At 35.9% G+C, this 18,782-nt stretch overlaps 2 protein-coding genes across 2 annotated transcripts; both read right to left on the bottom strand.

Annotated features, from left to right (window-relative positions):
• Window positions 1–506: 506 nt before the first annotated feature.
• LOC144345230 (uncharacterized) lies at window positions 507–9,568 on the bottom strand. Its single transcript, XM_085499679.1, has 7 exons — window positions 9,429–9,568; window positions 6,720–7,022; window positions 5,834–6,163; window positions 4,000–4,104; window positions 3,841–3,856; window positions 3,100–3,148; window positions 507–2,238 (listed from the first exon to the last, which is right to left on the bottom strand). The coding sequence occupies exons 1-7, from the start codon at window positions 9,493–9,495 to the stop codon at window positions 2,041–2,043; spliced, it is 1,068 nt and encodes a 355-aa protein (XP_085355805.1). The 5' UTR covers window positions 9,496–9,568; the 3' UTR covers window positions 507–2,040.
• A 1,284-nt stretch (window positions 9,569–10,852) lies between these two features.
• On the bottom strand, window positions 10,853–18,282 carry LOC100378358 (uncharacterized). Its single transcript, XM_078006807.2, has 7 exons — window positions 18,069–18,282; window positions 15,388–15,690; window positions 14,663–14,968; window positions 12,962–13,084; window positions 12,810–12,846; window positions 12,029–12,110; window positions 10,853–11,289 (listed from the first exon to the last, which is right to left on the bottom strand). The coding sequence occupies exons 1-7, from the start codon at window positions 18,133–18,135 to the stop codon at window positions 11,206–11,208; spliced, it is 1,002 nt and encodes a 333-aa protein (XP_077862933.2). The 5' UTR covers window positions 18,136–18,282; the 3' UTR covers window positions 10,853–11,205.
• Between the last annotated feature and the right edge of the window lie 500 nt (window positions 18,283–18,782).

The raw sequence follows: 18,782 nt of genomic DNA, 5'->3' as shown, positions 1-18,782 counted from the left end.
CGGTCGTACCACTCTATACTCAGTACAATTTTAAGGGCGAGGTCATGGGGTAGTGTCATCTATTGTGTTTGTGTGCTTTATATATTAACTGCAATGTATAATGACTTATTAGCTTAATTACTTGTTTTTATCGAATGCCTTTCGTGGTGACCTACTAAAAGGTACAGTTATATAAACGGTACCTCTGTGTGTTGACTCCTTCTTCTTACTATCGTCGTGACATAATACAGAGGTTATCTGCTTATCGGTCACAACAATAAGTTCAAGCACGCTTGGCTGTGGTACTAATATAGGTCATCCGTGAACTAACCTTTCTTCACAAAAAATACTGCACAAATCAATCAATCTAATTAATTAATTAATTAATTAATTAATTAATCAATCTAATTAATTATTTGGAAATAAACATGGATAAACACACACACGGGCGTACATAGTAGTGTTTATCCATGTTTATTTCCAAGTGGCGCGCGTCTGCTTATGGTGCTTCAATTCACGCAGTAATATTTGCAAAAATATGGACACATGGAGCCTTTAATTAATTAAATAAAAATACATTAATTAATCTATTAATAAATATACACTGGAAGCGTCTAGTAAAATTCGTGCACGTTTGCCTCAAGTTATGACAGTATGAACATTTCGTATATAATTTTAAAAATAAACGTTTTATTTCTCTTCAACGCGCGCGTGTATTTTAAACCTGATATTGAATATTTTAATACAAACAAGTAAATAAAAGAATAAAAACCGCGTCACCGCATAATTTTTCACTTTATCATAGGACGAAAAGCAGATTTTTTTTGGGTGGGGGTGTTGTCAAAAACCAATATATACCAAACAAAAAAGCTTACAATACAAGATGTTAAAAGCGTCCGTGCTAAGAAAACGAGCGTGAACGCTTAACTTAGTTAAGAAAGTACGGATGTAACCTGATTCGTTTTTACAACCTGATCCAGATCCTTAGGGGATTAACACTTAATACAATAAGCTTTTCAATGATAGATAGATTCTGGTAAGTCTCCCCCTTTTTTGAATCATTATTAAATTTTAAATTTGGGTTTCAGGAAAGCTAATCTTGTTTCTTATAAAATTTTAACTGAATCCTTTGACCCACACAATGACCAAATATATGAATATTCAAGTTTTGTCCTTGTATTTGTATATGTTTTACAAGAAAGTAGTGTAGGACAGACACACTCCCCGTAGTGTTAACTACAAATCATTATTCAATTTCCACCATTTCCTGACACTGGCACTCAGAAACCAGGAACACATCTGCTTTACTGCTTAAATACCGTAATATCACACTGAAACATTCAGGCCATCACATTTTGGTTCATCATGATATCCATATTATTCGTTTCGAGAGTACAAGTAATATTGGGATTATAATACGCCCGTTTGGACAATCAAACTATATCATGACTTAAACGTCATAATTTGTCATCTGGATGGGGGTTAATATTATTCAGACAATAACGTGGGCTTACCGCTCAACACGTTTCAACTGTGTTCCGAATAGGTGATTTTCCGTACAACTGCGAGATCTCGCGAGATGCATGAAAGACGCGCTTCGAACGTCTGCCGCAAAAATCGAACGATTTGATTTTGAACTCGAATTTCTTTATTTCGTAGCTCACATCGACCGGCCGATCTTTGACAGAGGAATATTGCATTCGAATATCCTCACTTAATCGAAATTGCCCATCATCAAATGTGTACAGCACATTATTGACATGGAATTGTCCCCCAAAATACTTTCGCGTTTGTCGAATCTCACGCGATGTTTGACGCCACTACGACGCTATGACCTTTGTTTGTCCTGTTTTCACGTTCGATTTCACGCATAACGCGTGATTCTCGCAGTGAACGGAAAATGGTCTATTCATTAAAACTAATCATTTCAATATTATTTTTAAGACATATGCCGTCACTGAGTGTGATATGCGTTTCATCTCCATATCGAAACAGTCATAATTTTCTTGGCTGACTTTTGGCTGATTTTTTTGGTGATCATCCTTCTAGTTAAAACTCTTTTTAGTCTTCATCCGAATGTTGACTTGCCATTATCATTTTTGCGTTTCCCCAGCTACGACGATTCAGTTGTGGTGTATGTTGTAATACATCTTTAACATCTTCTGGATTTCCCATCATTGTGATTTCCCGGGAATGTTGAGCGTCTCGAGTACTATAACGTTCTTGCATATGCATTACCACTTGTCTCCCACCAGTATTCTGAAAAAAACAAAACAACACATTTTTATTATCCTAGGGGGCGGAGCTACGTCACGGACGTTCTACGTTGTTAAGACGCGCACTACTTTACCACGTATTTCTATGGGCTTTGTGCGCGTTGCTGTGGAACGCTGGTGGAGCCGGTGAAAACTCGAGAAAACAACACAAACTCAACTTTGAAGTAATCCCGAACAACCAAATTTATATATGTTACACACGTAGGGCTAATCTTGTTACACTGTTCAGGGGACTCTCAACAACCATCGCAAAGTACAGTTTTCCGCGAGTTTTTGGTCTTTGTTTTCACCGCGAGGGTTGCCAGGCGGTAAAAATACCCGGATGTCCGCCCGAGGATACAGTCATATACATAAAGCACACAAGACCCTCAATTTGCATAAAATATACTGAATAAAGCTAGATAATTTGTGAACCTACCAGATATTATTATATTGGTATAATTTGAACCTTCCATTGACAATCCAACTGGCAGTTCTCAAGACAAGCATAACACTACTCGTTCTCAGAACAAACTGCACATTATTTTATTTTTCTAGAGCAAGTGTTAAAATCTGCTTATCGACTTCATCACATGATAGCCCAGCTATTTAAAGCAGTTAATCTCAAGATGAATGACTTCAGAAGTGACGCTAGTTTTGTTTACACCACGCTTTAAAAAGTCTAAAGCAAAGGCTTTCTTGTTGTTTTTCCTACGATAATAAGAATCCATATTTTGTAGAATAAAACAACTATGTGAGAAATGGTAAACCTGAGCTGCAAATAAGCCAGCATAATTAATATTACGTTAGACTAATTAATAACGCATGGTCACCATCACCGTCATATTCACTCTCAGTACAATACCTGCTCATTCTTCGAAATAACTGACATTTCTTGGTTCGAGCTCCTTTCCCTGAATGAAACAAATTTATTAAAATAAGAACACTAGTTCCGCCGATCAATTATGTATAAGCTGTAAAACAGAAATTTGCTCAGACAGCCTATACACCGAAAACTGCTTATATATGACTGGGTTGAAACTATGCATAATGTAACTATGCTCACTCCGACAAGAAATATGAATTATTCACCAGATTACCAATGTCACGAATCTATTAATTCCAAAAAAAAAAATGTTTTAACATAATCATTCAATATGTTTCTGGTCCAACAAAAAACGAATGATATTTTTATAATTTCAGTACGTGCTTCTCAGTTTAATGATGTTGGACTTTTGTAGATAACCCAAAACAAACACACGGTAATACATTTACAAATCAGTCCTTGATTCGAGTCCGTTTTTCATGATTTATTACAAACTGTGAGAATTCTATTTCACAAAAATGATTGAGTGGCAGGTCAAATCAGTCAATGATTCAAGTCCATTTTTCGTGCTTTATTGCAAACTGTGAGAATTCTAATTCACAGAAAGGATTGATTGGCATTTCAAATTAGTAGCTTAATCATAATTTCATAAATTCAAAGAGATTTTGCCCATATATAAATTTGAATTAATATGGATAATTTTACTAAACATTTCAGAACAAACTTTACCACTTTATCATATGTATAATATATCATGTCAAAAAAATAAGCATTACTTACTCAGGTGTGGGCGTGGCTTGAAAAGAAAATAGGAAGACAGATAATTAGTTAAATGTTTCCAATATTGTTATTTTCAATATCAATACTTATAATCTCTATTTCATAAATGTTTTGCTGTGTTTTTACCACTGTGATGTTTAACTAACAGAAAATACTTACGACTATGTGTTCTACATTTGCAAATGCAAATGAGTGTTATAATAATGAAGACAAATATGGCTGCGATGCTAACACCAATGATACAACCAGTGTCACAACCCGAAGCTGTTTAGAATAACAACAAACGAGATAACGTGTTAATTATGCAACTCCATTTTGTGAATGGCTGCTAATTATCACTGAATAATTAAAATGAAAAAAACAAACAAAAACATTTTAGATCTGATCAAAACGATACTCATATACTACTCATCATACTCATACCAAACTCGTATCATCGTTCAACGTCCTCAAAGTGTATTCGTATTATACTCGTATCTTACTCACAACTCACTCATTGTCCTTGTATAGTGTACTCGTGTTGTACTTGTATCATACTCATATCTCACTCATCATCCTCGTTTCTCAATCATTGTACTCATATCTAACTCAATGTATTTGTGCCGTACTCGTAACTCACTCATCTTACTGTAATCTAAATCTACGTACTCGTGTCGTACTCATATCTTACTCATATCTTACCCATCGTACTTGCATCTCATTAATCGTACTCATATCCCACTCATCGTACTCATATCTGACTCATCATACTTATATCTAACTCTACCTACTCATGCCATACCCCAACTCATCGTACTCATACCTAACTCATCGTACTTGCATCTCAATAATCATACTCATATTTAACTTCTCATACTCATATCTGACTCATTGTACTCATATCTAAATCAATGTACTCGTGCCGTACTCACATCTTATTCATCATACTCATATCTGACTCATCATACTCATATCTAACTCTACCTACTCGTGCCATACTCTAACTCATCGTACTCATACTTAACTCATCGTACTTGCATCTCAATAATCGTACTCATATTTAACTTCCCATACTCATATCTAACTCTACATACTCGTGCCGTACTCATATTTACTCATGGTACTCAAATCTCACTCATCATACTCATATCTAACTTCTCGTACTCATATCCCATTCATCGTACTCATATCTGACTCTACCTACTTGTGTCATACTCCAACTCAACGTACTCATACCTAACTCATCGTACTCGTATCCCACTCATTGTACTCATATCTGACTCATCATACTCATATCTAACTCTACCTACTTGTGTCATACTCCAACTCATCGTACTCATACCTAACTCATCGTACTTGCATCTCAATAATCGAACTCATATTTAACTTCTCATACTCATATCTGACTCATTGTACTAATATCTAACTCTACATACTCGTGCCGTACTCACATCTTATTCATCATACTCGTATCGCACTCATCATACTCATATCTAACTCATTATTCTCATATCTATCTCTACGTACTTGTGCCGTATTCAAATTTTACTTATCGTACTCATATTTTACTTGTCGTACTCATATCTCACTCATCGTACTCATATCTAACTCATTGTACTCATATCTAACTCTACGTACATATGCTGTACTCATATCTAACTCTACGTACTCGTACCTCGCTCAACGTACTCATATGTAAATCAACGTACCCGTGACGTACTCATATCTCACACTCGCATTGTAGTCATCTATCGTACTGATATTGCAGTCACATCATACCCGCGTCTTACTCATATCTACCTACAATTACTCATGCTATGCCGTGCTCATATAGCATTTCTCTAAGACATATAACAACTAACATCCATCGCTATTTCATTCCAATATCTATGTCACATCATTTTTTTGCAAATCAATGAAATCCACTAAATCAAAAGTAATGCACTTTTTTTCGCAATATCACATAGAATTGTGAACTAAAATTAGATTCAGCGTGAGCAGTTGATTAACTTACTGATGGTTGAAATAATGAGTCTTCCTACTTCTCCATCAGGATTTCTACTTGTTCTAAAATAACAATCGTAGTTACCAGCGTGATCTTCCAAATTAACATCATATATTATAAGGTCGTATTCATTACTGATTGATGTGTCAAGTCCGAACCCGCGAGATATATTTGTAGTGCCTGATGGGTAAATAGTGGCCACCGTCGTACCAGTTGTTTCATACACCCAGATGACAGCTTCTGGAGCTTGACTCAGGTTGTTGATTTTACAGTTGAATGTCACTGTGTGACCAGGTCTGGCATGGACTGTGTCATTAGGCCCTGTCACCAGGGCTTGACCTGTTGAATATAATGTTTATTAATTAAAGTAATGATCATTGGTGAAAGTGTAAATAATCAATGCCCAAAAAAGTAAACTCCGGATTTGTTTGATTTTTGTTATAACATACATGTCATTGTAACGCCATAAGTTACAGCGTGCCTCAATTTTGCGTTATTGCGCTGGGTATTTTCATTTTACCATATTAGGGAATGCGAATTCCAAATATGAAATGATTATATTCTAATAATAAAAAGCAAAAATGACTGCCCCAGGGTTTGACCGGGCCACACACAACGAAATTCGCTTTATCTGTTCTGAACGTTTTGGATTTCGGTATTTCCATGATGTATCCATGAAAGGAAAAGATGTATAATAATAAGGTTATTACGAGAATACCGCAAAGTATGCACCCAGATTGTACGCGGTAGCATCTACCTCCGCTGCGCGTCGATACTGACACTGTACTGCCTTCGTGTATACTTTGCAGTATCCTCGTAATAACCTAATATTATTGGCAATTTCACGCATACTGATTACCATGTTTGCGTTCCTTTATACTACTAGTATACTTACCAGTGTAAACAGTTAACACGGCTGTGAATGATGTATCTGAAACCTGGCATATGTAACTGCCGGGATCACGGTCCAGTTGGGCGTTGCTGATTGTTAGTACACTGCTAGCCATCATGGGTGAAGTCGTGGATGTTGTATGTGTTATCTCTATGTGGTCTGAACTACCGTTTAATGGAGTGGAACTTGCGCCTTCCTTCTGTATTAGCCATTCGATAGATTCGCCTGACGCCAACTTTTCTACCGTACACTGAAATTCAATTCTACCACCAACGGGAATTCGAGCACTTGGTGGCGAGATTACTACTACAAAATAAAAATTCCAAGGATTTAGCATATGTACACCAACATGTCATTAATTATAACTTGTTTTACGTAGTTAGATACAAATTTTAAAAGGCGGCAGTCGTCGTGCCGTGTTTTGTTCGATATGGGACTCATAGCGACGTATACAACGCGTGTAAAATACATTGTTTATTTACATGAATTTCGAACACGCGCTGCGCAACGACCATCGCGCGTAAAGCTTTAGTTTTGAACTGACGCAAGCTCAGTAATGTGATAATACCGTTTTTTTCAGTCTATTTTCGCAGCTCAAAAAAAAATAGTTTACCACTAGGCCTGTACAGCTTGCATGTGGCTAGTAGTATCACAGAGTTTGTTGTCAATTCAGTTCTAATTGCCACAAGTTATACTGTAAACCAGTATTTTTGAAGGCGGTTTGACGACAAATAACAAACAGACACAACAGTACAATAGGATATAGCAACACGGTTTATTACGTAGATACATGGGGGTAAAAGGCAGTCTTTTACCTCTATGGCAGAGACAACAAAACTTCTGATAAACATAAGATTATATAGGTTAACATTAGTCTATTAATGTCACTGACGATTGGTCCAAACGATCCCCGATTGGCTAATTAGACGGCCAAGAAGGTTAGGAAACACGAATTTAGTTTCCGATTCCGAAGTTGATTGGTAGATTGGCAAAGGGCCGCTAAGATCGTCGTTCCACTCGTCCAATCATCGGCATCCATTATTTTCACTGACATACAGTCTCTTGCTCATTTGTTGGTGTGTTTTTTTTTCAATTAAAAAAATATGTGAGTGTATAAATAGCGAAAGCCGTAACAAGATACCTTGTTCATTCCGCAAAATAAACAAGGTCCCTTGTTTATCACAAGTAACACGGTTTTCGCCATTTACACACTCTCGCATGATATTTTATTTTTTTTTGAAATAAAACGCTTTTTATTTGTTTGAGGCCGTTTGCATGTACGTCACACATTTATATTTGTATCAAGCTGACGTTGTTGATTGTTCAATGTATTTTGAAGATATAGTGATTGTCGTTGATGGCGCTGATCAATGACGGAGTTTGTATCGGAAACATTATTTTGACAGGGAAAGTTGATTCTTAACGTAATTTTTTTCAAATCAAAATATTTATGAGGTGTAAGAATATATTTCCTTGTAATTTTATTTCATGTATCTTTTTAGAACAAAAAGTATTTTTTATTTTATATGTAAATATTATGTGCATGTTTGTGTTTTATTGCTTAGAGTTCCTTCCCTAGTTTTCTATTCTTCATCACTTGCAAATTATCCAAATTATCCAAATTATCCAAATTAATAAAACTTTCTCGCCACTTTATTCAAACCATCTTAGTCCGAATAAGATGATAAACGAACGGATGGGTGACGGTGAGTTGGGGTGAAAGAGAACGAGTAAATAGGGGATTTTACGTTCACTGTGAGATCTCAATATTACGTAAAAGAAGCTATTAGAACGTCTGCCGCAAAAAAAAATCGAGTGATTTGATTTTGAACTATTTTTGAATATTTTTTTTATAGCTCAATACCGATTTTCAGAGAGGAATATGGCGTCAAAATATTTCTACTTCAAACAATTTTCTATAATCAAATGTGTATTATTAGTCACACTATTAGTCTCGTAAATACCCCAAAATATAAAATTAGAGTTTGTCGAATCCTTAGCGATGTTTTGAAGCCGCTTCGACGCTATGATATTGTGGTAAATGGAAAATGGTCTTTTCAATCTAGAAACATATTACTGGCGAATAATGTTGATGTATGGCGCCCTCAGGTAGAACAGCTAGCAATCGGGTCACCATGACTGACCTCATGTAACACGATTTTTTTTGTATGTTTCATTATTTATTCGATTAAAATGCTAAGTAGTCACTTAAGCCGTAATTAAATAATGGGAAAATAAATTTATCATCGACTAGTTTAGACTAATTAGCATATGTATTAATGATGTGTTTAACCAGATTTATATAGGTTGTGAAACATTGTATTCTAAACTCAACTTTTGATTTTACTAAATATGAAAATATTTCCTCGAATGAAAATACCACACTTCCATAATGAGGCGTTTGCTGGACATTTTACGTCAAGAAAAAGGTAGAAATGGTCACACGCGAGATTTACTTTCACTTTCTAGATACCCTTTCATCAAGCTTACACTGTTGTTGTTCAGCCTTTACACGAAAGGTGTATGCACGTACATTGCAAGACCTCCTGACCCTAACTCTGTTTAGAGCGATCATGTAACCCCGATTACATTCGTAGTGAAAACGACTTCTGTATTAAGGAATCCAATATGCAAATCAAAGAAATCATTGAACTATCGCATAAACTGCAAGAAAAGTGCCAATAATGTTGTGTAGACAACTAAACAACTTACCTGTCGCCTTCGCCTGAAATACCAGGGCAGTAATAACAAGGCACACCAGAACATTATGACAACCCATAGTCTGTTATTAAAACACGAAGAAATTTAGCGACACCGTAAAACACGCTGATTCAAGGTAAAATATACCCGACGATATAGTGTAATGAAATAATATGCAGCTTAGATTAGAAACACGGCTACTTCCTCCTTCTGGTGACATGCCATTCCCATATTTCATTGCGCTGCCCGGAACTCCGAGTCAGTGCATTCGTGGTTTGTCGACATGTACACAATGAAATATAACAACAGCAATTTGCATATGTGATACGAACGTATTTAGTGATGATCATCCTTGGTATGAATTTCACGTTCATGTTTTATTGAAAAATAGTTTTTTTTACGAACTTCGAACAAATTATTTGGGCTAGGTTTGATTAATTTCAGGATGAGTATAATTTTATTTTTGTTTTGGGGTTGGGGTGGACAGGACTTCCATAAAACGTGTAGGATTGTTTTAAATGTACTGCTATTGTCTTTGTTTGGTTTTATTATATTCTGTTTTATGATTCTTTGCATATGCACTTTTCTACCGGTTAATACACCTTAGTCGTCACGCTTTCCCCTGCTTATGGTATAATAAAATCTCCCGAGTGCATCTGCAAAAGTTATATCAACAGTATATCTATAATCACATCGTCTCAGACATGATCTGTGTTCGAACTATACGTCACGGACAGGTCGCGTGAATGGCTGGGTAGCAGTGAGTACATTATCACATCAGATAACGTTTCCTATTGGAGAAGCAGCACAAAAAGCAGTACAAGTGAATCCTTCTACCTTTGAAAATAACGAATGTTACACCCGTTTTTATTTTTGAAATTTAAACTTGACAGTCTTTGTCACCAAATAGTATGTTTATCTTAACGTTTTAATTCAGTGAAGTGCGCCCTCACCTGATGCTGCCGTTTAATCAAACGATGTTTATACAGGATCCAAGCGCCACCGAATAAAATACTTGAATGTTGAAATTTGGCAAGTTCAACATTCTTTTGTTCGTTCAATTAAAAAAAAGCTAGGTCGTGTTAGAAAGTAGTTCTCTCATCTACTGTGGATTATGTAAACGTAATCCAAAACTAAACACAACACAGTTTAATTGACATTATTGCAAATGACCGCCTAGTCTGTATATGATTTGTTTTTGCCTTCCATTTAATAGTATTCCATTTTCTTACTTATCGCGTGCATTGTTCCCTGATCGGTGAGGTTTGAGGGAGGGTGGAATCGCGCGTACCTTTTGCTCACAACGAAATCTCTGTGTCCATTTGCATCTTTTCTTTAGACACGGGGATTTCTTATTTTGTATGATTCAAAGTTACAAGTTTTACTCGTACATACACAAGTTATCACTCTTCCATAACCAAAATAATGGATATGTGTAAGCATTGTGTTTCGTCATTTTATAACTGAAATAGACATAGCAATGTTATGTGTACCTTTGAAAAATACTGCCAATTGCATTATTCACTGGGTTTAAATTCGAGTAAAATACGCTAAATGAATTTACGTAAACTTGAAAAATAACAGTAGAAACCATTGTATTTGTAAACTTGAATCACAATTAATATGCTCAAAATGATGCAAATAAATCTCGGTACAAATAAAGAGTTTGACAGTAACTAGATCATTGAACACACAATACAGTGAAATTTGTCTGACCAAATTTTTTGATTATACAAATAAAAAACGATTTATTTAAAAAAATATGTCTTCTATTTACAAAAATAAAATGCTAATATGGACTTGAAATGCTTCGACTGGGCGTCTTGTACACTCTGCACACATCAAGATCTGACACCGTTGTTTTACAAGCATCCTAAAAAGAAAGAAAAACATATTGTTATGCAAATCACAATGAATGGGCTATTGTTATTTCTATTGTCATTTCTATTGTTATTTCCCTGTTAGTAATACTGAACTAAAATTACTTTTGTTATAGGAAATGAACAGAACGTTAGAATGTCCACGCTAAACACATGCAAACAGTACATAAACACATGGAAAATGACCACACATTAATTTTACATCCATGTGCATGCTATTATTCCCTGTATGTTAAACTTGCTTGTAGTCTGTTGCGATTCCGATGAAAAATTCTTGAAAAATGAATATAAATTGCATAAACGAGGGGTGAACGCGAAAGTCATGTGACCGCGAAATCCCAATGTTGGAGTATCAGAATCGCAACAGACTGCAAGCAAGTCTATATGTCTGTGTGCTGTGTGGTGCAATGTAATGTTGTGTAATTCTGGCTCATTATTATTTACAAAACAGTAAAACATGCCTCTAATGCAGTTTAGAATAGAGAATGCTTTCTAGTGGCAAGACCCGGGAAACGAACCCGGTCTTCTTCGACCATCCAGGAGGCAACCTAGCGACTAACCCCCACCCCTTAGTACATGGTACACATGGCACTCGCACAAATATTCTAAGCTAAATGGTCACCACGGATATCTCATGTTGCATATGTTTACTGGTATCCGATCTAGTAGATTCTACTACCGTTCCACAACTACTCCTAGCTAAATAATCACCAAGTCTGTCACATACTATACCTGTTTTCTGGTATCCATTCTAATACGAGTTATTGATGTGATATCAGGAGCCATCTCGACATCACGAGGCATATTATCTTCTCTACAAAGTAAAATGGTTGAACAATTCAGAAAGTATTCATGGTACATTCGTAATTACTTTGATGACATCATATACATATGATATGCTAGTGTTTATTTTGAATGATAATGAAGCATGTTAATAATTACAATATAATGTTTAACAAGTAAGTATTTGTGTGTGTATCTGTCCGCCACTCCGACCTTTGTATTTTCATCATTCCCAAGCTGATCACTGTCTGCATGCATGCAACTCGTGATAATATGAGGTTATTGCGAGAATACCTCAAAGTATGCACGAAGGTAGTACAGCGGGAGTGCGCGCCGGTCGATGCGAGGGTGTACTGTCTGAGTACATACTTCGTATCCTAGTAATAACCTTATTACTATACATCTTTTCCTTCCAAAGACACATCATGGGAATGCCGAGATTCAAAATGTTTAGAACAGAATCAGCGAACTTCTTTGTGTGGAGTCGGGTAAAACCCCGGGATCAAACCCTAGTGGCAGCCATGTTTGTTTTTATTATTAGAGGACGTTTACGCTTGTAATCATTCCATATTTCGAATTCGCATATCCTAATAAGGTAGGATGAAAATACCTCGTAAAATACCGCAAAATTACGCCACGCTGTAATCTCTGGCGTTACTGTGACAGATGTATAACAATAAACTATAATATACATGCTAATCGTTCATAAAATACTACCGGGGGTACTTACTTTTTATTTTGTTGTCGTAATCCATAGTTTGTCTTTGCTGAAAAGTAAATTGTTAATACAATTATTATTATTGCGTTTCGAGATGCTACTTTTAAATACAGTGTCTATATATAATATGTATAATTATTCTAATGCAAAATTCATATACTCACAACGATTTCGCCGGTGACGCCATATCAGTATGAAAAGTGATATAATAAATAACACAACTATAGGGACACCAACAGTTGTACCAATAATACACCCGATATTACAGCCTTTACTGGATTTCGTTGCTGTAATTTAAACATACATTTTATTATGCCGTGGATAGACTGACGGATAGTACACCGTGTCAATTTAATCCAGAATTACACATACAATATAATAAAGTAACAGTGGGTAGTACGGGGATTTCACAAGAGAATATTTCTACACACACTAGGTAATAAGCACAATAGAGAATGAATTGAACATTTTGTTTAATCATAAAATATTTCGTTTTGTTGTTCTAACACGTTGTAATGTTTGCCTAATATACGTTTAAACTTTGTCGTTTAAACATTTTCATGATTGTTCCCGAAGAAGTTCCATTGCCAAAAGCGTCTAGCTATTTTGAAAAGTTACGATTGCCGAATATTATCTGATATATATCGTACAATATATACTCACTGATAGTAACTGTTCCTACTTTTCCGTCTGGGTCTACGTTCTGACTCAAATAACAATCATAGTCACCATTCTTGTTTTTTGAGTCAACATCATATATAATCAAGTCGTATCTATTAGGTTTCGCTGTATCAAGACCATATCCTTCAGCGGTAGCAATATGCCCACTAGGATATATAGTAGCCACAGTTTCACCAGTGTTTTCATAAACCTATACTAAATGATCACTACTTTGATGGATACTGTATACCGTGCATTGTAGACTAACTGTCTGACCGGGCATGGCGTATACCGTACTGTAAGCAGCATATAAATCACCATATCAAGGGATATACAATTATTTTCACTTAGGGACAAGTTAGACAAATGATGGACATTTTATTAGAAATAATTTGCAATTCTACATATATTTACAGACGGCTCATGGCAGGTCATGTACCGCTCAGGGCAATATTTATATATGTATATGTCGGCGAATGTGACGCAAAGGGATTATTACCACAAGCATTTAACGTGACCATTTTTAACGTCATTACAAACAGTATACTAGATTCGATTCAACTACCTGAAGAAACAGATTATATGTTTATATTATCTATTGATAGTTTTCTGATAATCCATGCAAAGAATAGTATAGAATAACACGGTGATGTGTGTATCACACATAATAGTATATCTGTATCACACAATGATGTATGCACCTCACATAATGGTATATTTGAATGAAGCGAGTATGTATGTACGTACACCACATAATGCCACATTATATAATGGTAAAATGCGCCACATGAAAAAAAATATGCACTTCACATAATGGCATATCTGGAGTAATTGATGGTGTTTACATATTCCATAATGGTATATCTGAATTGCGTGGTGATGTATTCACATGACATATTGGTATATGTATTCGCATCATGATATGCCATAGCTTGTTTGTTTGTTTATTTTTATGAAGTGTAATCTATTGTAAACTATTGTATAAACTATTCTATATATCAAGTAATTAAGGTTAATTAAGGTCATCACGTGTATTGATATTATCTGTCTATATACAGGTACTCGTTTTGTTAATGTATTTTAGTCATCCCGAATAGCGGAGTTATTATAAGTGATATAATAAACGCTTAGATCCCAGCATTCAATTCGTCATTTTCCTGTATCGATATACCTAGTGCCAAAATATGATAATGAATATTATTAACCTTGTATGTCTACTGTACGATTCTCTTCCAATTGCACATCATCTACAACATATTCAATGTAACAGCCATACAATCCAGCATCCGTTACGTCACTTCCGGTTATCATTAATGTATTGTTGGCCTGCAGATGGACGTCTTCGTCATTATCGCCATCAAGATCAAGCTCACCGCTGCCATCAATGTCAACACCGTTTTTTCTCCACTTCACATCCTCTCCATTGGCATCGCAGTATAATGTTATATTGCTAGCTGTACCGACCGCTATCATTGGGTTTTCCGGATATGTCGTCATTCTAAGATAAGGACCTGTCACCGATGCACAAAATAGAATAGTATATATTTGATTGAATTCTGAACTATGACATGCGAACAATACAACAAACATTTCACAATATAAAAATTCCCTAGTAGATCTTGCAGTTATATATTATAAACACCTATTCATAGGCAACTGGCCCAGAAAATTGTTCTACTTTAGTAGCAGGGCAGTAAATCTCGCAGACGCGAGAAGTGGACTGAGGTGGAATTGTGGAATATTAGTTGCGTGTACTCTTAATAGCAATCTGATTCATTATCCGTACACATTGAGTACTAGGGGTAAACCAGCTATGACTTGTAATGCCTCTCGCAACTTCAATGTTCCTCCAATACTTTTCCAAAATGGGTAGCGACCATTTTACAACCACACACTAAAAACTCAACTCTTTCTCTAAATGTATACTTACGATCATGTACAGTTAATAATGCTGTGAACGAGGAGCCGCTGACGTCACTGCATATGTAACTTCCGCTATCTCGCAAGCTCTCAACATGGTCGATTTTCAACGCACTGATGGTCACAGGTGGGTCTCTTGGTGGAGAGTGTGTTACGATCTCCAAATATTCCAAACTGTTATCTAGTGTTATGCGGGTATGGACTTCTTGTTGTAAATGCCAACGTATAGATGGCGATTGCGGATTAGATATGCACTCAAATTCAAATCGGCTCCCAACAGGTACGACGGCAGAGTGTGGGTAAATAGTCACGACTGTGGAAAATATTATAATAAAAACAGAATAAGACAAATCATTCCCACTCGACCTAGACTGACCATTGTTCTATTGTACCGTGTGTACCGGCGTATTGTGTAACGTTACTGGGGTGTTACTGACAGAGACGTCTGTTTTTCTTTTTTCACGGATTAATGATAGTGATTTAATACACAGTCGCATTATCATAATATGCTCCCCAAGTTTTACAATCATTTTAATGAAAAATACTATGTATAAATTGTCCATGAAATATCTTTAAATCGCGTGATAAGATTATATAGAAATGTTTTATGCAGCCATGCATACAGAATAAATGTTCTCCATTGTGAAATGCTGCACTATTATTGTATTTGCAAATTATTCAAGAGTTTCCATAGCAATACCTTGATTAATCAGAAAAAAAATCCGCGCAAAATATTTTCAAAGTACTATACATGGGTCAAAAAATTCAGTTTAGTTTGTTTGATGTATAGTATTTATAATTAAACTGCTTATATCTGGATAATTCCTAGCTGTGACGTCTTCCGTGAGTTGACAGGACTCTCTGAATGAAGGCGATGATTTTAATTTACATACTGGCAGGCAAAACGATTGCTAAAACTTTTACAAGACAATGGCCCGCGGACTTATGCCAATATGGTCCATGTTAACTAATACACGAATGGTTTCCCCAATTAAAACACACGACCTGCAATCTGGACAGACGACACACTAAACCACTAACATGTTAGAACCCACGAAGTGTTTATTAGTGTAATTAAATAAAATATATAATACCATTTAAATTTCTCCAATAACATATGTAAGTGAAATTTGAGGTTTGTAAAGCTGTGACACTTCAAGAATAAAATAGTTATGAAAATTGAAGAAGCTGTGATAATGTTCATTTACTCATTGTAAATTATTTTATTTTATAGTGTTTGCCCGCAAACATTTTTTTTCTGTTTATGTATGTCTATTTATGTGAGGGGAGCATACACTGTTGCCATTGACTACATCGTCACAAACCTGGACTACTGATTTGTATACATGTGTTGTTTTTTAGTATAGTGATTGATGATAGATATAATACAGAATAGTAGTCCATTGTGCCTTTGTTTTTATGGGGCATTGAATTCTCATGAAATTGTCTTATAAATAACAATCCAATAAAAACTTCAAATATCGATAATTATAGGATACATAATTATTATCAAAATTCACGAGTTCAATACATCTAAAGTGCGACTAAACTCTCAGTGCAGTTTGATTAATATCAACAAAATAAATAATAATGCGCCTTTAATGGATATACAGGCACAAACATGTCTCTCTGAATGTCTCATATAGCCAATGAGATTTCTTTCGCTGCGTTTTATCTGAAACACGGTGTATGAGGGCGTACTGCAATTACGTCAACTGTTAGACATATGTGCGTAGCTTTGTTTATTAAAAAGTACCGATGACCTGTGGATCAGGGCAACTCTAGATTAGACACTTCAAAAGCTTGACAAATCTGTGTTTTTTTGTTTAAATCCATTTTGTAGGAGTTTGGGGAGGCCAACACGTGTTTTATTCTGGCGAAAATTCTGACATATATGTCGACAAATTATAACAATACTTTTATCTTTGTAACCTGTTTTTTTTGGGGGGGGGGAATTCACCAAATTCTTACATTTTCAGCTAAATAGTGGTGTGAGCCCTGAAACATGGATATAACACCTACAACTAATGACATTTGATAAAGACAGTACACGTGGCATTGTATGAGCTCAAAACGTTAAGATATGACCCCTCTTAATTTACACACTTTCAAAAGGAAATCAATAGACCATCGAGCCAATAGAGAAAAAATCAAACAATAACAATGCCGTCTGTTTTACACTGTCTTTGAGCTGCCATACCAGGCTACTTATGATGAACTCTGCGCATGCGTGCGTCAAACTAGGTCGAGCAGTTAGGTTACGCTGTGGGTAAAATCGTGTATGTGTGTGTGTGTGTGTGTGTGTGCGAGTCTTATTGCTCTTATCACCACCCAGCTCCCAGCAGAGTAGGCGAATGTTAGTAAATTTTGGTAAGCGAGTCTGGATATGTTTGTGGTAAACATCAAGACATCAAGCACGTCTTGGTGAAATATACGGGGGATTTCCGATGTGTCATACCGAGACAACAAGTACGTTTACTTTCAACGTGCATCGACCCAACCATTTATTGCTTTCAATGAACGACGATTCGTGTCGAAAGCGCGATATTTTAACTGTGTAACATGTCACAAAAATAAATCAGACACTTATCGAAGACCGAATCCGTTTTGAAGGTGAACTACCAACCTTCGTGCATTGTTACTTTCGCTTCAATGCAACCACTACGTTGTTGTTATTAACTGACAACATACCTGTCTGAGCCTGTGTGACCATACCAATACCAACGGCGACACACAAAACAACGCCGTATGAAACCATCACGTTCTGTCACTCAATGTTGAGATGTAGCCTGCAGTTGTGTCAATCATGGTTCGTTCCTCAGTGAGTTCATTTGGAGATGATGCAAAAAACTTGCTGTATAATGCCTATTTACTGTCCTATGTATTTCCGCGTCAGTAACCTACCCACAATACTTTGCTCTTCCTGTATCTATTTCGTCATATTACGCCACGGGCAATACCCATACTAGACAGTAAGTAGCATCACGTGGTTTTATTTTGCGTAATTACGCAATAATACAGAAAATAGATAATGACGGTTGGCAATCATCACACAAACACATGTCTATAGCGAACACATGAGGGCGCCGTATTATCACAACTTGAAGTTATATGAGTTTACATTGGGAAATTTGTTGGCATTCTAGTTGCCAATGGTTACTTTAAAGTCGAAAACAAACAATAGAACTTGAGTTATTATTATTAAATAGCAACTGACGTTTCACCCCACCATGTTCAATATGAATCTTGTACATCGCCTTGTAGATATTTAACGGTTAGTTTGACATGTTTTATTCAAGCATAATGAAATTGCTAAATACAAATTCAGTTAACGATATTGAAGACATTAATTTTGCGTTTTCGAAGATGTCCTTTTTAAAATAATTATCCACCATAATATTTACA

This window comes from Saccoglossus kowalevskii, chromosome 5, assembly GCF_978046115.1.
Source record: "Saccoglossus kowalevskii chromosome 5, keSacKowa6.1, whole genome shotgun sequence".
Classification (NCBI taxonomy): Eukaryota; Metazoa; Hemichordata; class Enteropneusta; family Harrimaniidae; genus Saccoglossus; species Saccoglossus kowalevskii.
The sequence above is the reverse complement of the archived record's forward strand: the minus strand, read 5'-3'. Positions and strand labels throughout refer to the sequence as shown.